The 23,297-nt window shown below is 54.7% G+C and overlaps 1 protein-coding gene across 1 annotated transcript in view; it reads left to right on the forward strand.

Moving 5' to 3' along the window:
* Window positions 1-1,371: 1,371 nt before the first annotated feature.
* The window catches only part of PMEPA1 (prostate transmembrane protein, androgen induced 1), a 57,329-nt gene continuing 35,403 nt past the window's right edge, over window positions 1,372-23,297 (forward strand). Inside the window, exon 1 of the mRNA XM_055544617.1 lies at window positions 1,372-1,902. Within this exon, the coding sequence (XP_055400592.1) occupies window positions 1,788-1,902 (115 nt within the window). The 5' untranslated portion in view covers window positions 1,372-1,787. The remainder of the gene's footprint in view (window positions 1,903-23,297) is intronic.

The raw sequence follows: 23,297 nt of genomic DNA on the forward strand, positions 1-23,297 counted from the left end.
AGCAAGAGGCATCACTGTGCCCAGTTGCAGAAGAGAGCTCACCACTTCCTGAGCTGGCTTTCCCTGAGTTCTGCGAGATACAGCTATGGTTCCATAACTTTTAAGCCTCCCCCCACCAAGCTGCCCGCCTGGTCCCTGCCCGCCCTCGCCTCCCCCACCCCCCACCCCCGGACCAATGCAAAAGTTGTCTCTGCCTATTAAAAAAATTCTAGGCAGTACAGGGATATGTGGAGGATATTTCAAGAACTAAAAATATTTGGAGTAGGGGGTCTGACCTGGGTTCAGCTTAGAACTCCTCCATTGTGTGACACCCCCACCCCACCAGTTTCCGTATCTGTAAAATGGGAACAATAATATACCTGCCCCTCAGAGTAGGTGTCAGATTGCCTTCTTGTTTGGTAAGTTTCTGGCACAAGGTAGTAAGTACTTGTTAAATAAATAGAGACTCAGGGCAGGGTCTAGGAGAGGATACACCGAATTGTTGAGAGGATGGAGGTGTGCCAGGCAGGGGGGCCTCTTACATAATATTTTAATATCTTTTTAATTCCAGGAGACTATGTTCTTGTAGCACTTGTGTAATTAAAACTTGAAATAAAAGTACACCCCCACACTTCCTCCCCCGTCTTTAGAACTCCGGAGCCGCTTCTTCCCCATCGCCCACCACAGGCCAGTGGCCCTTTGGGCAGCAGACGTAGGATGTGGATTCGCCCCGGGCCTCGCTGGCCGGGACCGTGCAAGTCCCCGACACGTATTTACATGACAAGGGTTCCCGGGCATTTCTCGGAGCAGTCCGGGGCGTGTCTACAGGAGTTCTAGTTTTCCCCAGTCGACCTCCTCTAGGTCGAGATAAATTGCGCGGGGGGCGCAGTGGGCTTGGGGCCTCTTGGAGCTGCAGATCTGGAATCGGGGAGTTGACTGCGAAATCAGGTAACGGATGATCTGAAGGGCTCCCCGCCTTTCCCTAATTTCCCTTGCCCTGAGTCCGAGGGACCTCGTGCTCCTTTGAAGGGGGACAAGCTTCCCCCCAAAGCCTCGGTCAAGGACCCCGAGGCCCGGGTTGTGGGGAACGCACCCACAAAGGCTGGGACCCAATCCCGCTCTCCCGGGCCTGGCCTGAGCGGGTCAGAGCTTCCAAACTGACCGCCGTTTGGGAAGGGACGCTGCACCCTTCTTTCGCCTCGCGGGTCCCGGGTCTACGCGGACCGCCTTGCTCTGGCCCTTTAAGAGCCCGCCCCCTTCCCCGTTACCCCGCCCCGCGGCCCGGGGAGGGGGTGCGGGAGAACCTCGGCGGGGATTGGCGCAGCGCGCGCCCCCTCCCCGGCCCCCGCGCGGTGGGAACCGGCAGCCCCGTCTAGCGCTGACGTCAGACCGTCTGCCTGCCTCCGACCGCGGTCTCGGAGCGAAACCCGATCTCCTTGGACTTGAATGAGGAGGAGGAGGCGGCGGCGGCGGAGGCGCTCGGCTGGGGGAAGCTAGCAGCAGAGGCTCAGCCCCGCCGGCAGCGCGCGCCCCGGCTGCCAGCCCATTTCCCGGACGCCACCCGCGGGCACTGCGGACGCCCCCGGGGCTGCGGAGGGGCAGCCGGGGGGGCGCAGAGGAGCGCGGCCCCGAGCACTGAGTCCCACGGCTCCCCGGTAACTTGGCAGCGCCCGGAGCCCGGCTAGCCGGGGCGCGCCTTCCCCGCCGCGCGCCTCCTGCATGCGGGGCCCGAGCGCCGGGCGCCGGCCGGAGCCCCCCCCGGCCGCCCCCGAGCCCCCTGCGCCCCGCGACGCTCCGCCGCGCCGTCCATGCACCGCTTGATGGGGGTCAACAGCACCGCCGCCGCCGCCGCCGCCGCCGGGCAGCCCAATGTCTCCTGCACGTGCAACTGCAAACGCTCTTTGTTCCAGAGCATGGAGATCAGTGAGTGACCCCGCGCCCCCCTCCCCGGAGGCCCCGTCAGGTTCGGACCCCGAGTCGAGATGCAGATGCGGGCGGGGGCCCGGGCCGTGCGCGCCCCCTCGGGCTGTGCGCCCTGCGCCCCGGCTGCGCCCGCCGCGCCCCGGGCGCGCCCTCCCGGCTCGCGGCAGCTGGCGGCCGGCCCGGCTTTGTCCCGCGGCGCTGAGAGCCTGGCACGGCCCCCGCTGCCCGCGCCCCGCCCGCCGGGACTCGGACCCGGGGCCGAGCGGCGCAGAGGGCGGCAGGGCGCAGTGCGCGGGAGGGCTGGGGCGGGTGGATCCGTGAAGTTTCCATTTTATTTCCCAAAGGGGCAGTCGCAATGGAGCAATTAGGCCGGCTCTTTATCAACTTTGGCTTGGGGGCAGGGGGGGGAGTCCGGCGTGTGAGACACTGTCTGGCCTGCGCGGTGTCTGGAGCTCCGGGTGTGTGTCTGGAGTGTGCGTGGCGCTGTGGGTCTCGGTCTATGGGAGTGGGTTTCCGTGCCGTCCGTGGAGTGTGCTGTGACTGTGTGTCTCTGTCTGGGTCTCGGCTTCCCTGTCTGTGTGTCTGGCTGCCCCAGGAGTGTGTGCCCGAGTCTTCTTGGTCTCTGAGTCCCTCTGTGTCCGGGTCTGGGTACCTCTTTTGAGTGTGTGCGTCTCTTTGAGGGTCTGGGGACCATTTGTGTCCAGGTTTCCGAGTCCAGGGCTCAGCGCTGGCGAGACGTGGATCCTGAGTGTGTGTCATTGTGTGAGTGTCTGTGTCCCCGACGCACCTATAAATAGCCTCTGTCTGGACAGCTTGGCTCAGTCTGGCTGGGACGGTGGTTACAAATGAGTCAAAGTTTGGGGCTGTCTGTATTTGGGACTGCCTTGCTCCGAAAGGGGGAGGTAGACTTAGGGTGGGGAGGGGGGTGTTTGAAGCTTGATGCTGACTGGCCCTGCACTCGGAGGAGTTGAGAGGGGAATAAGCCTGGAGTCCCAACATCCGTAGCCCACCCAGGTGGGCTTTGGTCTAGGTGGTGAATTGACTGCCACCGCCAGGGGACTGTCTTCTAGCCTATACTCCCTACCCCCGCCCATCCTTTTGGGGACCTCTTGCCTCTCTGAGCTTCAGATTCCTAGTCTTTGCCCCCAGTCACTCCAGGCGGGGGTGGCACACAGCCCTTCCCTGCAAGGGCCAGCCTTCCAGCTGGGACCAGGAGTCCAGAGTCAGCCGCCACCAAGGCGAGGGCAGTCACTGGGTGACTCATAAGCCAGTTTCCGCAGGCGGCTGCCACAGTTTTCGGCCCCTGAGCCTGTACAGTGAAGCGCAAGAGGTAAAAATAACCCGTGACCGGCCAGGCTGGGGCAGGCTGGCTGGCTTTGGTGGTAGGTCCTTCCATCTGCCGGTCCCCCCCACTTCCCCGCCCTCCAGTCCTGGAATTGAAAGCCTTGCTCCGCCCCCCCACCCACCCCTCCCAGCTGCCCCACGCCAGGCCAGCGAGATGCCAGGAGAACCTGCCCAGAGCCAGCGTTTGCGGAATTGAGTTGCACTAAACCACATTGCTTCCAAAGGCCCTTTGTGAACTTGGGAGGCTAATGAAATGCACGAGGATATTATTAAAATAGGTTCGCACACGTTTGGAGAGCCTCGTCCCTCTGTGGGGCTTTATTTCTCCGCCTCCTGTAAAGCTGCCTTAGGGAGCTCCCCCTGCCCCACCAGGGGTCCGCAGTGGTAGCCAGAACTTATCCATTATGAGGGCTGGGCACAGTCAGACATTCCACTCTTCTTCCTTTGTGTTCAGGACTTTTTAAAAAATTCATTTTTATTTCTGTGCCTTCTTGGGCTAACTAGCCCTGACGGTATCTTGGCTGACACGGAGGGGCTGTTAAGGCCGTTGCCTGTTGTGGCTGCCGTGCATCGGCATCCGAAGGGACCCTTGAGGGTAGCGCGCCTGGAACCCGGGCCTGCTCCAGCTGGCCCCGAGGTGGCCCATTAGTCACCATGTTCCGCGTATTTTTTACACATGGCCCCTGCTTCCTGGAAGAAAGCCCAGGGCAGGGAGGGAAGCGGTCTGTAAAGCGCAGGTATAATATAACAGTTTGTTGCAAGTGCTAATCAGGTTTCCCGGAAATGGTCTGATGAGGAAGCCTTTAAGGCCTGGAGTTTCTTTATTACAAGAAGAAAGAAGGAAGGAAAGAAATGGACAGTGGCCACTGTGCATTTCCTGTGGCCTGAGTTGGGGGTTCAAGTAGGTCAGAGTTGGATTTGGAAGTGGGCTGAAGGGCAGTGTCCAGGTGGCTCCTCTTCTAGAGAAGAAGAGACGTCCCTTGGCAGTCCCTTAAGTCCTCTGGGCCTCAGCTCTATCATCTGAAAAAGGAGTCCGTGATGGTTGAAAAAACAAACTCTACCATCTTTTAAGATGAGACCTCTCCCCTCCAAAGTCTGGCTTGAATAGTGCTGGGCCCTGGTGTGGACGTCAGTGGCACCAGATTTCACAACCGGGGTTCATATCCTCAATTTAGAGATGCAGGGAAGTGACAATGAAAAGCTTTGCCCAGGCCCCCAGTCAATGCTTAGACGTAGGTACTCGTGGAATGTGCACACCATCTTGATTATGGAATGGGGGCCCCAGAGTAGGGGTCCACCTTCACCTTGTGGGCTGGAGATCAGCAGCATCTCCTTTGCCCCCGGGAGACTGGGAATTGGGTGGGCTCTGAGGATCATCTTGACTTTGAGAAGACACTGCCCAGACTCTCCAGGGGCCCCCATCTTTTCTGAGCCTCGAGGGGTGAGGGCTGCTGTCTGATGGGAATTCACTGTTCCCAGAACACGCCCCTTGAAAAAATACACCCGTTTTGTAAATGAGCCAGGGGTCTTAGAATCAGACACAGCCAGCTCGAGTGCCAGCCCACAGGAGATGATCGCTGAGGAGTCGGATGCACTGACTTTTGAGGAAAGGATTCCTCCTGGAATACGTTTGCATTTTTCTTGGCATTCTTTGACCTCTTTTTAGTTCTTCTGCGCCTGTTAGAAATCACCCCCTTTCTCCTCCAGCTTCTGCTTGAGACTTTTGGGGGCAGCCAGGTGCCCACTCTGCTTTCTGGACAGGCTGAATTGTGGGACCAGACAATAACCAACTGTTGGTTCTGGTGGCAGTGTTTCAGGAGGATCCTGGGAGGTGCCCCTGCCCTAACCCTGCCCTGCACCTCTGCAGCAGTGTCTAATGTGGGAGCGTTTATTTTTTAAACACTGGCATCATAAGCCTCTGATTCCTCTTCTCTGACCTCTCCTCCGATCCCGAAAATCTTCTTCGGCACTAGAGACTCAGAAGCTCACAGGACAACCGAGTTTTCTGGCAGTTTGTGTGGCACGTGTGCTATGCATGTGTAACACTTGAATGCCGGGGAATGTCAACCCGGGCTCTAGGATGCCTGGGCCAGACAGTTCCTTGCTGGGACGAAGGGGACGGTTGTCTTGGGTGTTGGCGTTTTACTCAGCATCCTGGCCTCTACCCTTTAGAGATCAGGAATAGGATTGTCCTCCCCCCACCAAGTTGTAACAACCAAGAATGTCTCCAGACTTTGGCAGGTGCCCTCTGAGAGGCACATTGTCCCTGGCTGACAACTGCTGTTTTAATCAGTTACTGGCTTTTCCAAGGGGACTGGGTGGGGGAGGAGGACAGAGATGATCTTCAGTTCCCTTCCGAAATCAGTCCCTGTGAAGCCCAAGCTGGCATCTGCCACTCATCCACGTAGCCTTTATTGAGCACCTGTTGTGTGCCACACGGGGAAGATTGGGGCTCCTTCTTGATGAAATTTCCGGTTTTCGCCTTAAATTTGCTTTTACCACCAGGAAAGACGCAGGCACCCATGAAAACAGATATTTCAGGTTTCTGGTTAAACTATTGATTCAACACCAGCTTTTACACCCGTGGGCCCTCTCAGTTGGGACTTCTAACCCACATGTTTTCTCCCTGGGTTTTAGGTTGAGGTGCTGTAAGAGGCTGAGTTTTGACTGGATCTCAGGTCAGGCCCTTGGCCATGGCCTCCCAGGAGGCCTGGGTCAAGCCAGCTACATCACTTAGTGTGACCTGAGGTCAGGGGTGAGCTTAGTGTTTGTCAAAACACAGAACAACTAGTGGCTCTTGTGCACACATGCATACACAAGCACACATGTGCGTGTCCACACACACCCCTCGGCATGCAAACACACACGCACACATATGGGTTCACATAGTCAGCTGCTAGCTCTTTCTGCCTTTCCTACCAGCTTCTCTTGGTGTTGGGAATGGTTACAGCTTCTTCTGGGCATGTGAGAAAAATAAAAAGGAAAAAAAGTGCACACACACTTCTCCCTAATGAGTTGTGCAAAGATATGCACTCTCCCTTCGAAAGAGAAGGGAGATGGAGCTGTGGGTGAGGCTGCAGAGGAGAGGAGGCTGGAGGCAGGGAGTGGGGCGGGCATTTCTTACGTTTGGGACTGCAAGATGTGAAAGATCCATTTGCACCCCAGTAATCCCAGAGCAACCAGCTCAGGTGTGCCTAAGTACCCGCCTCCATGTACCTGCCCCACCTCATCTAGCCCAGGGCCAGGGTTTTTAAACGCTTATGGTTCTGGCAATTGTCAAATCATAAGAAAGTGTTGGAGAGGAGGGTGTTGGTGGTGGACCCCCACCAGGAAGGCCTGCGTGGCATTGTCTCCTCTGGTGTTATCACCCAGAGAGAAGTTGGCAGGCAGCTAGGCACCTGGGATCCTGAACAAAGAGAAGGAGCTCTGACAGGTTGAGTGTTGGCCTTGGGCACTTTGGTGCACGTGCTGAGTAGCAGATCAAGGCTGAGGACCCATTCTGTGCTTTTTAAAAGGTGTTGTATGCACGTGTGCCTGTGTGTGCGTGTGAGGTACCCTTGGTTGGGGTAGGGCTGGGTGCTGTGTGTGCCGCATGCCCGTTCATCTTTGTGAGCCCGTGGAGCAGAAAGGATGTACCTGCTGCTTGGGGGCTTCCCGAGGCCCGAAGAGGACAGCTCAGGGTGGCAAACTTGTTGTCCTCAGGGTGGGTGGGGGGGGGCGGAGCTGCAGAGAACCAAGGGCAGAAGTCCCACCGAAAGGGATATGGGCCCCATGAGGCCAGATCTCCCAGTTTCAGGGGACCGAGCTACATTTTGTTGTAAAACTCCTGGATTTTAAGTACAAGCTATTTCTTGTTTTCTCACCTGCTTGCAGACCCTTTCCAGCCCAAGGACCGCAGTGGGTTCAGAGCCAGAGGGATGGAAGCTCCGCCCCCGTATCAGCATGCTGGCTGTCCCATGTCCCTCGGCCCATCTGTCAGGCTGGGTGACAGCAGCTCCCATGTGCTGGGGTGTTGTGAGGATTCTCGAGGAGTCTGGCCTGCTGTCTGCACTCTGTGTTTCTGGGGGTCGGCAGTGACAGTGGGTGGACTTGGCCTGATGACCTACTTGTCCTGTCCCCAGCAGTCACACTCTGGCCCTTCACCTGTTGAGAAGACCTTCAGAAGAGGGTTTCCCCACTCTGAGCCTGGGGTGCCAGAATTGGCTGGGAATGTTGGAATGAACAGGCCCATGCGGGACCATGACCTTGAGAGTGGAGGTGACTGAATATTTGTGTGTGCCATTGTCCCTGGCTGGCAAACCCCCAGCACATCCGCCCTTGGTCTAGAAGCTCCAGACATCTCTTAGGGTCCCCTGCTGGTTTCCTGGAGCCCATAGCCCACTTTGGAGGCAGAAGCTGGGCTCTGGGGCTGTGTGCAGCCCTGAAGTCAACACCACCCTGACCTCAGATACCCACCGGATCCATTCCTTAAGATGGGAGCTCACAGGCCAGAGACTCAGAATGTGGGTGTGAGGCTCTTGTTTTGAAAATTCATTTCCATTTTTAACAAGTGACTGTATGGGGGTCGGGGGGTGGCCATCATAAAGATACTCCATTCTTCTTTTCCGGGGGGTGGGGGGTTGTCTCAAGTCTCAGCCTCTGAGCCACCTGCATCTGAAGTCGTGTCAACTTCTCTTTCTTTTGGGTGACACCACAAAGCCAAACCTTGACACCGCAGGGTCTCGCCAGGGCCTCCTCAGGCATCCATGAGGTGTCTGTCGGCAAGCTGGGAAAGGGCCCGGAATGGCTTGCCAACAGGAGCTGGGGCTTCGGCACCCCAGGAGAGGCCGAGAAAGGTTTGGGGCATCCCCAGGCTTTCCCAGAGCCACAGAGCAGCTTCTGTCTTCTGTTTCCAGGGTGACTGATGGATTTTTGTTTCCACTCCCTTTCCTAGCTGGATATGGAGAGCTTATTATGTGCCAGGCACTAGTGACGCATTTTTCTCCATCTTCAAAACAACTCTGGAAGAAAGCTGTTGCTGTCACCAATTTGCAGATACAAATAGTGGGAATCAGAGAGGGTAAGACACTTGCTCCAGGTCACACAGCCAAGAACTGATGTTCTGCTGGGATTCACATCTCAGTGCCCTGACCCTGCAGCCCATGCTCCTGTGATTTCTTCCCCATGACACCACAGCAACTCCCATTCATTAGGGAGAAGCACCAACAAATCTCAGGGCACACAATTGTGTCCTTTTCACTCTAGCAGTGCACTGGCTGACTATTCATTGGAAAGGTCTGCATCAAACACGTATCTTGCATCAGGCTGTTGCTGTCTCCAGCTCCTTCCCCCACCTCCAAACTACCACCATCTGATCTGGTGTCAGGGGCTTGGAAAGTCAGCCAGGACTGTCCCTGGAGGGGCCATATCTTTACTTTTCCAGGATTTCCAGGTCATCCGGGGTCTGGGCATGCCAGCCTTCTGGCCCGGTGAAATGATGAGTATCTAGACTTTACAGGGCACCTGCGTGGAGCAGAGCATCCCAGACTAGTCATTCCTGTTTGGGCTCTGCAAGCTCTCTCTGGGTCTCTCCTTCCAGACCTATCCATGGTGTTGAATGTTGTGTAATGAGTTGTGCCATCTCTCTCTCTTCTGGTTGCCAAGTGCCGAGAGGTTGGAGATAGTATCAGTTTTGTTCATTATATTCTGAACCTGGTTGGTACTTTGTGTATGAAGGGGGATGGAAGGGAAGGACAGGCAGACTCCTAAGAGATTCCAGGCAGGACAGGATGTGGTCAGGATGTAGACCTGCAAGACTATCCTTTTGGGGTTCCATCCCGGGCCTCCGCTTGCCCCTCTGCAGAACAGCGGGGAGGTTAACACCCACTTCAGAAATTGTCAAGACAGTCGCCCAGCAATCAAAAGCACCTCTAGCACAAAATACCATTTTGAATACCAGAGACGTTTCCACTGTTTGGGGCAGGAAGCTGTGTGCCCTCCCATCCTCCTCCCACCATCTCTCCTGAAGACCTCAGAGCCCTACGTGGGGGCAGGTGCAGAAGCCCACGCAGACACGCCCCTGCCACCGCCGTCTTGCCCAGGGAGGTTGGGGGTCTCTCAGTGTCACTTTAGTGCCACTAGGCTTCCCAAGTGGTGCAGTGGTAAAGAATCCGCCTGCCAATGCAGGAGACTCAAGTTCAATCCTTGGGTCAGGAAGATCCCCTGGAGAAGGAAATGGCAACCCACTCCAGTATTCTTGCCTGGAGAATCCCATGAACAGAGGAGCCTGGCGGGCTACAGTTCATGGGGTCACAAGACTTGGACATGACTGAGCACACACACAAGAGCTTAGAAGTGACAAAGGCACATCACCAGGACCTGCCCCACATCCCCAGAAGGAGGATTTCTAGGGTAACTCTTTTCTGCACACACTTGCTTCGGTTGCCCTTTCCGTTTGGCATTGGCTCCAACGTAACTGTGAGACCCGTAGATTGGAAGGGGTGAGGCAGCTACTGTGAGGTTCCAGGTAGTGAGTGGCTCTTCCTGATTTTCCCGCACAGTCTGATAATGCATTTGTTTTTCACTGGGGTAGGGGTGGAAGGAAGAAGGGGTAAGTCTCTGGACTTATTGTCGGAGCCTCTGCAGTGTACTTGCTCCGATGTCAAAAGCATCGGGAAATGTGGAGTCTGATTTCTCTTCTTTCCCTTCAGATGTATTTATGGAAAGAAAAAGTGAAAGTGTTTGTCACTCAGTCATGTCTGACTCTTTTGTGACCCCATGCACTGTAGCCCACCAGGGTCCTCTGTCCATGGGATTCTCCAGGCAAGAATGCTAGAGTGGGTTACCATTCCCTTCTCCAGGAGATCTTCCTGACCCAGGGATCAAATCTGGGTCTCCTGCATTGCAGGCAGGTTTTTTACCATCTAAGCCACCAGGGAAGCCCTCAGATATATTTGTAACTACGGTTATGCACTGTTGTATCAGTGGGCTTGGGAAACGGCTCTCCTGGCAGAAAAGAGAACTTTACTTATTTGGTAATGAGTGTAAAATCTGAGTGACTCTGACCTCCATAAGCCAGCTCTTAATGTCCCACTGTCCACTGTCCTCTAGAAACACCTCCTGGTGCTCCATGCGTGGCACCAGGGCTCGGCTCCCCGGGGCTGGACAGATACAACTGAACCATTAAGCAGTCACGTGGGTTTGAGACACCAGCTTCCCTTCGATGTTTGGAGAAGTGGTCCCATATCTTTTGTCCCTGATACGGCCTTTGGTGGTGATGAGGACTGGCAGCAGTGCCACCTTCTGCTTGGGATGGATACCACTTCTGCATGATACTGGCACAGAGTAGATGTTCAATAAATAATGAAACCGTGGGTGAAAGAGTGGATTATGGTGTTCCTTCATTGCCCCCAGGGCTGCTGGGAGCCCACAGTGAGGTTTTGTAAACTCCGGGCCCTTGGCCTGCCTGCCAGCCTTGACCATACAGATGGGGAAACACGTGCAGGTCACGTCAGGCTTTAGGGACAGGAGAGTCTCTGTTGGTCCTTAAGGTCTACAGGAGCTGGTGTTTCCATGCCTGGCTTTGCAGGTGGGGACAAAGTGACACATTCAGCCATGAATCTGTTTGGGTGTCAGTGGTTAAGGATACAGAAATATATGCTTTAATATATAAAACCATGTTCATGCACGTGTGCTCAGTTGCTTCAGTTGTTTCTGACACTTTTTGGCCCTGTGGACAGTAGCCATCCAGGCTCCTCTGTTCGTGGGATTCTCCAGGCAAGAATACTAGAGTTGGTTGCCATGCCCTCTTCCAGGGAATCTTCCTGATCCAGGGATCAAATCCACATCTCCTATGTGTCTTTCATTGTAGGCAGATTCTTTACCAATGAACTGCCAGGGAAGCCCATAAAACCATGTATCATTGGATATAAGAAATATACATACATGTATTGATAGTATAAAACATGCAGAAAATTTTAAGATGGATGCATTCCACCCAAGACTAGGAGACATCTCTGAGGTCCCTCTACTCAAGGCCGTGGGAGGACCTCCCCACCTCTGCCTGCAGGTGTGCTAGGACTGAAACTGAGGCTTTCCTTGGCTTTACCCTGGGCTCCCTTGGAGATGAAATCAGGACTCTCAGGCTCTGTCCTTCAGAAGCAATAGAAGTGGGTGCTGAGTCCGTTTTCCTGCACATGTGTGGCAAAGAAACTGCCGTCTCTCTGAAGAAGTTTTCTCAGCCCCACTCGTCTTGGGTACCTGGTTGCCAACTGCTCATCCAGAGTGGATTTGGCAGGACGGCCCCACTGCCCCCTTGTCCTGCATTGCCCGAGTTGGTCCAGGCAGCTGCTGGTAAGACAGGCTGCCGCCTGAGAGTATCAGCTGGGGGTGAGCTCAGATTTGTTCTCACTCATAGGACTTTGCCCACCAGAGTCAGACATTGCTGAGGGGGATGCTTTCTGCTGTGCTCAAGCTGCCCCATAAGGTTCAGATGCCTGGCCCACAAGTGTCAAGTCACAGGTTCGATCCCTGGGTCAGGAAGATCCCCTGGAGAAGGAAATGGCCACCCACTCCAGTATTCTTGCCTGGAGAATCCCATGGACAGAGGAGCATGGCAGGGAGCCACAGTCCATGGGGCCGGAAAACAGTCAGACATGACTTAGCAACTAAAGAACAACAACAACAAAAGGTTCAGATGCCTGGTCAACAAGCATCAACCCAAGCCCTGGGGGGTGATCGGTCCCAGAGGCCACACTTCCACTGGCGAAGCTCAGAATTTGCACGTGGCCACCACAAACTGTTTCTGAATCAACCTAAATTTTATACCAGGTAGAGTAGCTGATATTCCTCCAGTGGATGTCAGTTGAGAAGTGACAGAAGAGTTTGGTGACTGTAGGTCATGTGTTTCAAAACCCTGATCAGGGAAAGGAGAATCTGTATGGTCTGTTGTGGCTGCTACACTTAGATAAATGAAATAAACGTTAATACCAAGACATTTGGTAAGACTCAGTGCATATGTGCTTACATCCAGACACTGCTCATGTGGCTATACATTTTAAGGTCTTAAATAAATGTCCAAAAGAAAGTAGAAAGTGAAGCGGGGGCAGGGAGGCTCCTTTCAGCCTGGAGAGCCCTGCAGGAATTTGGTGACTGCCAGGGCCCCCATTTTGCAAATTCCCAAGTCTGAGAATTCAGGCTGGTCATAGGTCTAATTGCCTTCCTGAAAACAGTTTAGTCGGTAATAATTCTGTTAACCTATGAATCAACTTTGCGCAAACACCCTGAGTAATTTCTTTGTTCTTTTCTTTCTCCTTTGTAATTGGTGTCTGTAAAAGCCAAAGGTTTGGTCCTGGGGAAGGCATGATTCATTTATTGGTGTCTGTGCCGCCCCGTTATCGTGCAGTCATTTCAGAATGCCGTCGCGGTGAGCCCAGAGTGATTCATAAGGGGCTGAACTGAACAGCCAATGGGGGTCACGGCCATAGGGAAATGATTTTTCCTAATCTGTTTATGATATGGGAGAGGGAGGTGGCTGTATCGTAGTGATGGGAAGGGTGTCAATTACATTGGTGAGTATAACCGATTAAATAACACCAGCCAGCCCTTTGAGCATCCCTGCATTTGCCACTGTTGATGGTCCTTGATGGACCACAGCTAAATGCACTCCTATCTCGGGTGTATCTCTCCCACATTTATGGATGCCGATCTCTGAGCAGGCTGACATGTAAGGACATCCCCATCAAGCCTCAAGCAGAGTTTTCAACCCAAAAGCCACAAAGGCAGAGAATGTTGCCTTTTTAAAAAGTCTCTGCACTGGGTCCACCATGGAACAGTCTAAATATCCAGGCTTAAGGGGCTTCCTACATGGCTCAAGTGGTAAAGAATCTGCCTGCCAGTGTAAGAGAGGCAAGCTCGATCCCTGGGTCAGGAAGAGCCCCTGGAGAAGGAAATGGTAACCCATTCCAGTATTCTTGCCTGGAGAATCCCATGGACAGAGGAGCCTGACAGGCTACAGTCCATGGGATCGCAAAGAGTCAGACACAACTTAGTGACTGAATACACACAATGCACATTCAAGGGCCAGGGGCCACGCCTATCCCCTCTCCATTTCTCTAACAAGGATAGTTACTAGATGTTTGCGGTTGTCAAGGCTTTGCATTAACCTTAAGTATTTGGAGACTTTCACGTGGAGCCACTATTTTGTCTAGTTTTATTAGTTACTTTTGGCCCTAAATAAAAATATCATGTTCTCCCATCCGGAGAGTGATTAGAGTCACCTGTTACTTGGCCTAGAGGTACAATTATGATTCCAACCTCCCATCGTCCACATAAATCTAGGCCCTGCCTGCTAGTGCATAATCCAGAAGTTGGTCTGTTGAGATAAGGAATATTTCTTCCTGCAGCCCTTTCTCCCGATGTCCTCTTGTCCGGTTTATTCTGTCCATGTGACTTGCTCCATTGTTTCCTGTCCTCTGCATCAGCTCAGGTATCTGTGGATTCCCAGCTCCTCTATGTCTTTAACACAGTTAGAAGAGAATCTAGCTGGTACTTACTGAGCTGCTTTGCGACTTTCACAGTGCGGATCAAGAATGAGTACATGGTATTTGAGGCAGCACTCCCCTTGTTGCCTGTGACAGACATTGCTAATCAGTCCCAGCACGGGGAAGCATCAAGGGCTGCGGAAATCCTGGAAGAGGAGGAATCAGTCCTGCACGCAGCCACCGAGACTCCCCATCTGCTCAGCATGTTACACAGGGGCCCTTGGGCTGCCTGACAAGTCAGGAGCCGTCCCTACTGTCAGATCTAAGGCTGTGCTGCCACCTCGATGTGACCCAAATCCCAGCTTCAGCTGTCAGGCCTGGGTTCCTCACAGTTCTCTGGACTTGTTCCTGATGAGCTCTGGAATAAGACCCCTACCCATGTTACTCTTGCCCCGCCAGACAGTACTTCAGTTGTCTTTCTTTACAGTCGGGGTCACCAACTCAAACGTCACAGAAACCTCTGTTTTCACCTTGAATGTGTGTTGTGGCATTCCTTTACACTCTAGTGAGAATGAGCTCTGGACCCTTCCCTGGAATAGACTCAGGAGATGGGGATGGGATTAAAAAAAAAAAGAGCAGGAGAGGAGAAAAGCTGGGCAGTCAGTATCTGGGGGCCGAGCCCCCAGTGACTTTGTTTGTTTTATTTTCTTGGCGATCTCCTTAGTGGTTTTGTGGCTCTCAGATGCTCACCAAGCATCATACACGCCCTTGTGGCAGCCTCATTGGCATGGAGGAGGCGGAGCCAGGGCACGTGCCAGGGTGCAGAGATCGCCAGCCAGGAGCAGAGCAGGACTTGATCTTGGGCCGCAGGGCTCCAGAGTCTCTCCCCCCAGCTTCATAACCACCTGTCACCCGTGTGCTGGTGTGGCCGGCTCCAGGCCTCCTGCCTTTGCCCTCCGGCTTTTGCAGCTGGCCTGGCGTCCTGTTCCTCCCTCCTCTGCACACTCTCCTTCTTGGAATGGTCATGGGCAGTCATCCCAGGGCTTGGGGCCAGCGGGAGCAGAGCTCTGTCCTGGGTCGGATTGCCATTGACAGGAGAAAGGGGTCATGATGACCTGTGGGGTGCTGGGCTTCCGGCAAGGTTGCTTTGGCAGAGGGGTGAGAAGAGGGTCCGGAGACCATTCCACTGAGGATCCTCTCCAGTTCCCTTCTCAACCATGCCCTTCTCCATTCTGCTGACCGTGGAAGCCACAGCCACAGTGCCTCTGCAACCCTGACCCTCAGACGTACCCCAGGGTGGGAGCGGGGCTTCTTAAAACTTCCCAGGGAATTCCAGGGTGCAGCAAACCCCGCTGGGCTGGCCCCCACCCGGCAGTGCTTGCAGATAGAGAAACTGAGATCCAGTTGAGGAAGTACAGGAAACCTGGGCACGAAACCCTTCTGCGGCTGATGGGAGCACTGCCACTAATAATGTCATCACCGTGAGGACAGCAGGCTGGCGGGACTCCGCGCGAGCCAGGCTGGAGCAACGCTTGCAAGCTGCACCATGAGTCGGGCAGCCGGGCCCATGGGGCCCGGGCCTCGCCTTCCAGCACCCGTCTGGCGTTCTGGGCCAGGTGCTTGAACAGCCGGGCAACACCTGAGGCCTCTGCCCGCCATGGTGCAGGGGGATGGTCGGGGGCCTGGTGGCTGGAGTGGTAGCCAGGGGCTGTATGTTACTGTCTATTGGGTAATGGTGGGGCACCTGGTTTCGCCAGGATGAGGACGAGTACCTGGTGTCCTGGCTTCTTCTTCTGCTCCCTGTGGCTGCCAGCCACGGCCTGAAACCTGGCCTTCGACTGTATCTGCCCTCTCCTTTTGCCTCCGGCATTCTTGGTTTGCCTCTGTGTGGCTTTCTGCTTCACTGGGGGTGGCACCTTGCTTCTTGAAGGGGCATCACTCACACAGGGCACTGGTGGGCTTGTAGCCAAAGGCAGAATGTTCCAGACTTAAGGTTTTCCCATCACTGAAGCCCCCGATGAGCCCTGCTCCTACCTCTGTCCCCTACCATCTCTCCCCATCTCCTCCCTTCTTAATTTTGTTCTCTGTAAAACAGGCTTAATTGAAACCCGAGGTTCTTGTGAGAAGGAAGATACTGCAAAGGCCCAGTCAGATCTCACCAGCTGCCCCTTCTCTTCCCTTCAGTTGTTAAACTTCCTTTTGGAATCTGTGTTTTCCCCTGCTGTGATGTGTTTATTGAGGTATAATTTATACGCACAAAATGCACAGACGTAAGTGTACACTGTGGTGAGTTTTGGCAAGTGTCTGTGTCTGTGACAACCATCCAGGTCAAGAGGAAGGTCCTTCCGGCTCCCCACAAGCCCCTCTGCCCCTTGCCCCTCTGCCCCTGCCACTGCAGATTCCATCACCAGAGATTAAATGTTCCGAGTGGAGAGCTTTGCATAAATGGAGTCACACCGTATGTTCTTTTTGTTTGCTTTCTTTCAGTCAGCCTCCTGACTTTGAGATCCATTCGTGTTGTGTGTCTCAGTTGTGGTTCCTTTTTATTTCTGAGCAGCTCTCCATTGTATGGATGAACCACAGGGCTGCTGTTCACACAGTGGAAAGCCTCGTCAAAGGGGTACATGAACCCAAAGGAATGACTGTTTAACGGTGGAATTCCAGGAGCCTTCATGGGGAAGAGGTTTTATAACCTGAATCTGAGCCCCATGAACGGGCATCGAGGACCTGGGTGTCTGTCCAGCTCCAGCACGGGGGGCTCAGGATGGTGGCAGAGGCGTTGGAAACTCAGCAGTCCATACCTCTGCCGCCGCCTGGCACGACTGCACCAGCCGCAGAGCCCAGTCCTCCAGCCTGCTTCACCTGGCCCGCATTCCTCTGCCAGGAATGAGGATGTGGGTGACCCCAGACAGGTGTGAATCATGTCTGGGGAGGTGGTTACTCAGAGGCAGAGAGCACTGAGTCTGAGTTCCTGCTGGCTGATGCCGATGGACAGCTCGGACCTTGGGATGGAGCTGTGTGTCCTGGGGGTTGGGCATGCCTCATTGGAGAGTGTGGAGCTGGCAGAAGGGGTCCTTGACACTTGGACTCGAGTGTTGCCTGAAGAAGGAAAGGACCCTTGCAGAGTGGCTTTAGAGACAGAATGCCAGTTTAGAATCACGGCTCTGTCACTCCCCAGGCCTCAGTTCTTCATCTGTAAAATGGGGATGCTAGTAAGTGTGCTGACTCTCTGGGCTGCATGTGACAACACACAGCTCACTTATAGGTATTTACTGAATGCCAGGCACCATGCTACACGCAGCTTTGCAGGAGCTGCTGTTACTAGACCTGTTTTTCAGATGGGCAGACAGACTGAGGCTCAGAGGACAGGAGTCACTTGCCCAAGGGCACACGAGGATAATTGGCTGAGTTGGATCTGGGACCCCTTGACACCACTTGAGTCATAACCTCCTGACTTTGTAAGTTCAGAGAAATTGACAGACCCAAAGCCGACTGGCAGCCCGTGAGAAAACCTTAGATGGCATGTGGACGGGCATTTTAGATTTAATAGTTATGTCCTTAGGTTAAAAGATGTTGAATGTAAATTAGGAAGGATGGGACAAGCAAAGTGCATCATTGATTTCATGAGTGTTGCTTAAAACAAGGCCACGTAGTCAAAGGGATTGAATATTTACGTTTTTTAAATATCAAGAAATTTAAATTCCTGTAACAGGGTATTTGGAAATGGCAAAGCTCAGGAAGGCTGGTTGAAGTGATGTTTTAAGGTGCACTTCCCAAGGAGTCCTCAGGGGTCTTTAATAAGCAATTATAGGCTCACAGCACTTTGCTCTTTGCCCTACTAGGGTCAGCTGGCCGTTTGAAGGTCGGGGTCAACTCGGTTCTAATGAGATCAAGGTCGCAGGGTCATGTCAGAGGCGGGAAGCCAAGGGGATAGTTCATGGGCACGGAGTTATGGATGGAGGGGGAAGCCCCCATCCTTCCCCTAGACACACAGCTCCAAGCAGCTTCCTGCAAGTGACAGGCTCTGGCTTTATGCTCAGGAAGGTGGGGAGAAGCCAACCCATTGCCCTGGCGTCCATGACCTGCTCCATACAGCTGTGTGTCCTCGGATCTCTGTATGTGTTGGAATCAAGATTTGTGTGTTCTTTCTTTGTAAAAGAAAAAAAGAATTCTCCCTAGCTTAATTGCCCTCCAGTGCCTGGAATGATGTGGTATTTTGCAGAATAGACCTGGTTTATTGTGTAGGTGCCTAATGCACCTTTTTGGCTTTGAGGAGAGGCAGGCATAAGGGAAGTACAGAGTCCCATGGGTCCCAGCTCTGTCCTGGGCCTCACACGGGGGCATGGGCTCCTGACCGGCCATCTGCTGCACTGCCCCCACTATCCCCTGATTATGTCTGGGTCACGCCCCTGCATTGGAGGAAGTTCTGCCGCCTGTCTGACTTGGGGGTGGCAGAGCTGTGTTCATTTCAACTATTTTCAAAACAGTCAAAGTATGTGACAGATGGTGGAGGGAGCTGTTTGAAGACCCCTTCTGAGGCTGGTATTGAGTGTCTCGGCGGTGTCACAGCTCTGTCTGGTGGGCCCCACTGGAGAGGCTGGTCTGATGGGGAGAACCAAGCTTCCTTCCAAAGAGCCTCAGACTCAAGGACCTTCCTGCCCCTGCACTCCCAGTCTCAGACCCCAGGCCTGGGGCAGCCCGAAAGATCTGAGAGGAAAGGGCAAAGAGGCCGCTCTTTCAACCCACTGGCCTTACTTATGTGAGCGCACAGCCCCAGCTCCCCTGCCCTCTGCTCATCCGGCCTGCCGCCTCCCTGACTACCTGTCTAGGAATTTTTATTGCAGCCCACAGAGGCATTGCAGCTTGGCTGGAATGTGGAAGATCCTGGGCGTGTGGCAGGCGTCAGACCCATGGGTCCTGGCCCCTGGGTGGGAATGCAGGCTCAGTGGCCCCTGGCCTGCTCACAGGTGAGCTGGGCCAATGCAGTTCCACTGCCCGGGGGCCTGTCTGGCCTTTGCACCCCCTGGTCCCACCTCCTTGATTCTGGGTAGATTTTGGTCTGATCACTTCCCCCGAGACCTTAACCCATGCCAGGGGCTAAATCAGGAGCTGATTGTGATCAGGTGTGAAAGCCAGGAAACTAGTCCTAAGAGTAAGAGCTTTTAGGCAGCCGCACTGTGTCCCAGAGAATGAGGGCCAGGACTCGCGCTGTAGTGTGGAGTCCTCCCGGCGCCCCCGGCAGGACTGTGATCTCTAGGTCCCTTGTATAGACACGCACAGGCTGAAGCTGGGAGGGCGCGGCCTGAGGGCTCATGGCTGGTGAGTGGTGGGCCAGGCCCTGAACCCTAGCAGTCTGGCTCCCACACTTATCTGTGTGGGCTACGGGCTTGGCCAGGGAATGGTTATGGTCCTTGTGGATCTGATCAGCCTTGGCATTCAGCGCCAGGAGGGACTGGCCTGGCCAGTCTAGGGTGGCCTGGGGTCGCAGAGCTCTGCCCTTTCTCTCGACTCTGAAGACTGTCCAGGTGAGGTGGCAATGGACAGAGGGGCCCCAGACTCCAGGCTGACTGATTCCAGCTTCCATGGGTCACCCCGTCAGTGGGTTTCAAGCCAGCGGTGCTAGCCAGCGTCGGAGAGCCGTCCTGCCTCTTCTCCATCTGGCAGCCTCGGCCCTCGAGGAATTCTGTGACCAGGAGTGGCCGTGTCCATCCCTTCCCAGCCTTAGGCCACATGGACACCCAGCTTCCCTGAAGGAGCAGAGGAGGGGGGCTTCTGGGGGAGGGACCAGGCCCTTGATCCTGGCTGCCCCGTGGGTATCAGCCCCACCCTGTGGTTCCAGGGGAACATTTGATGTGCATTGAAGGGGAGCAGCCTTCAGAGTCCTTGTTGAGGCCAGGCCTGGCGTGCAGGGAGTGAGCGGGCAGAGGATCCAGATCCAAGAAGAAGAAAGCCAGGTTCCAACCTCTGAAGCTTAGGAGAATGTCTTTGGGGCGGCTGCCTCTGCTCTCTGAGCTTCTGTTTCCTCCCATGCAAAATGGGGGTGGTGACAGCCACCCACGTTATGGGGTCATAGTGAGGACTGCGGGAGAGAAGACCTGCTCAGTGATGGGTGCCTTATAGATGCTCCGCCAATGCGGCCTCTCCTATGGTTAAGACGTGGCCAGTATTGAGGGAGAGATGGCTTTGGGAACCCTAGGACCTGCCCATGAGAAGGGAGGAAGGAGTGGCGTGGAAGCCCTTGGCTGTAGTGGGGAAAGTTAGACAAGGCTTTGAGGCATAAGTAGGCGTTCTACCCAGGGAAAGTTTCCTCCTGTGAGGTTAGAGGTACCAGCCCCTGCCAGGCACATTCAGGGTTCTCTTCACCCTGCTGTCCACAGGAAGTAGAGGCACAGTGGGGGTGGCATCAGTACTGAGGCTGGGTACCAGCGAGGTGGTCTGAGCCACCTGTTGTAGGTGTGTCGTGGACAAGACCCAGACCTGGAGTTGTGGACCTGGCCTCAGCCTGCTCTCTAGCCTCAGGACAGTGTCTTCTCTGCTCAGGGAGAGATGAGGGTGCTGGCATCTACCAGTCTCCACTCTGACCCATTTCATTTTCCACCGCAGAGGAGTGCTTTCTTCGGGGGAAAGTTCCTTCTCCCCTCCCCACAGGGGCCAGGAGAAGAGTTCTGAGGAATGGGAGCTGCTGCCCAACAGGGGGCCCCCCTGCAGACCCTGCCTGTGGGCTTGCTTACCTGGGCTCCCCGGGCACCTCCTTCACCCTTGTCTCCTCCTTCCCAAGAGACCCTGGTGACCCAGCCCTGCAGCACGGTGGGGGACCTTGACCCCCGTGAATCTGCCCCTTCCCCTTCAGAGCCTGCCCCAGGCCCCTGCCCAGCCCCCACTCAAAGCTCTTCTGTGGGTGTAGGAAAGGAGCCCTCAGCCCATCCTAACTAACAGGTGTGCTGGAAGGCTGGGTGGGTGTGTCATCTATTATTTTGTGCTCATACAGGAGCCTCACTAATGGGTAGTTTGCCTCAGTATTTCATTCGTGAATTCAACACATTTACTGAGCACATTTACTTCCCACGTGGCTCAGCTGGTAAATAAAGTGCCTGCTAATGCAGGAGACCTGGGTTCGATCCCTGGGTCAGGAAGATCCCCTGGAGAAGGGAACAGCTACCCACTCCAGTATGCTTGCCTGAAAAATTCCATGGACAGAGGAGCCTGGCGGGCTACAGTCTGTGGGGTCGCAAAGAGTCGGATGTGACTGAGCACGCACACACAAGGCACCACGCTGAGCACCTACTGTGTGCTGGGCCTAATGCTCTAGAAGTTCACAGCCACGAGAAGGCAGCCCCACTTGAGTGGGGCAGACAGGAAGTAAGGAAACCAGTCAATGTGAAACAGCTTTCCCCAAGTCCCACAGGAAGAGACTGGGGAGAGGTGGGCCTGGAGGCCAGGGCTGGGTTTCTCTGTTTCCTCTGCTTTTCCATCAGCCTTGTAAATGCGGGTGTCCCGTGGGACCAGTGCAGCCCGTTTTATCAGATGCATGGGTTCTTAACTCAGACATGGAACTGAAAAACAGAAACTTCTGGACTTGCCCACTGGGGCACTGATCTGGAAACTGGGGGTGTGCCCGGAGTCAGAATTTTTATGTTTTCTTGTAGGAGATACAGATTCGAGACCCCACGGTCCTGGATTCTGATGAGCAGTGTCCCCAGCAATGCCAGCGTCCAGGGCCCACCCCCAGGGTTTGCGGTGGGTCAGGACTGGCCTTGAAGCCCTTGTGCCCTCTCTGAGCATTTCCTAGGACAGAGGCCCAGCAGACGAGTTGCCGGCTAGCCTAGCCGTGTGCTTGCTTTTCAGGTTTCTGCCTTTTCCATGAAGACCTCTTGGAATGCCCATCGCAATGTTTACCCGCCCTAAAGAGATAATGATAATTTCACAGTGAAAATAGCCTGATTCTTCTGATAGAAAAAAAAAGTGATACATGCTCCTTATTTAAGAAAAATTCAAAGAATTTGATAAATGACAGAGACAGACGTCTAAACGCTCACAGCCTCGTCACGTGGAGATTACTTTGTTCCACAGGCCTGTCTCCAGGCACCTGCAGTGCAGGCTGATAAAGGGGGGATAGCAGTGGCTGGAGAGTGCAGGGCCCCCACCACGCCCCAGCAGTTTTGGGGAGGGGGAGGGAGACGTCCCCTCTGGGTGCCCTGTCTCCTCCCTGAGAGGAGTCTGAGACTGCCGTGGGGACCTCCTGCTCATCCTGGCTGCCTGGGTAGCAGCCTGTGCCTTTACGTCTCAAATGGGCTGATGCCCATTAGAGAGGCTGGGCCAGTGCCCAGAACGAAGAGGGTGTCTGGTGGACCCCAGTTGCTATGGGGGGTGGTTGTACAGTCTCTTACCTCCAGGCCTCACATTGGCCAAGCAGTGCTGCCTCTATCCATTCGATAGATCAACGCTCCTGAGTCAGACTTCTCTTAAAGCAGAGGTCTTCCTGGTAAAACATAGTCTGAGAAACCACAGATCTTACTCTAGCCTTTTTACAAAGGTGTCCTAGAGGCCCAGAGAGGGTGAGTAGGAAGGTGGAGTCACACAGCCAGTGTTTGCCACCCAGATGTCCAAGAACACATCCCCTCTGCTACTCGAAGCAAGGCCTTCCAGATGCAGGAACACTCCTCACGTCCAGGGTCCCTGCTAACCCAGCCTGGTCACCTCAGCCCGGAACACACTTGAAGCTTCTAAACTGGTCTTGATAAACAGCTGACTTTTATGTGCGTGCGTTTACATGCTCAGTCACTTTGGTCATGTCTAACACTTTGCAACCCTGCAGGCTGTAGCCCACCGGGCTCCTCTGTCCATGGTATTTTCCAGGTGAGAATACTGCAGTGGGTGCCATGCCTTCTTCCAGAGGATCTTCCTGACCCAGGGATCAAACTTGTGTCTGCTTGTGTCTCTGCATTGGCAGGCAGATTCTTTACCCACTGAACCACCTGGGAAGCCCCTGACATTTCTGTACGTGCCTGCATTCAGGCGCTGCTCCTAGGGCTTCCTGTGAATTAGTTCCTCGAGTGAATTAGTTTTTTAGCGACGGGCCGAGGGATTCCCTGCATTTCATTTGGAGATGGCACATCCAGCCTTGGCAGCCACCCAAACCGGATCCTCGGGACTGAGCTCTGGCCACATCCCTGTCCCCCAGGAGGGCAGGCAGGGGGACCCCAGAGGTGTCGGGCCCTCACACACCCCTCCCGGCCCCTGCTGTGCCCTGACCTTTCCACCCGGGAGGCAGGCCTCCGTCCCTGTTATACAATGCCCTCTTCTCACGTTCAGACCGGCGGTCTAGACCCTCACGCTCCCTTTTGTTCTGGAGGGTCAGGGGTTGGAGAGAGGCCCCAGAGAAAGGGACTTGGGCCGAGGCAGGAAGAGATCTTCCCCCAGAGAAGAAAGGGGAGGGGAAGGGTGAAGGGACACCCATTTCAAAGGAGGAAGCCCATTGTCCCCTCCTCAGCCAGTGACCAGCCTCCCAGCAAAACAAGCACTGATTTGTAATGCTGGAGGCCGCTCCCAGCGGAGACGCGCCGTGAAACCTGATGGAGCTACGCCCACTTG

The sequence above is a fragment of the Bubalus kerabau genome, chromosome 13, assembly GCF_029407905.1.
Source record: "Bubalus kerabau isolate K-KA32 ecotype Philippines breed swamp buffalo chromosome 13, PCC_UOA_SB_1v2, whole genome shotgun sequence".
Lineage (NCBI taxonomy): Eukaryota > Metazoa > Chordata > Mammalia > Artiodactyla > Bovidae > Bubalus > Bubalus kerabau.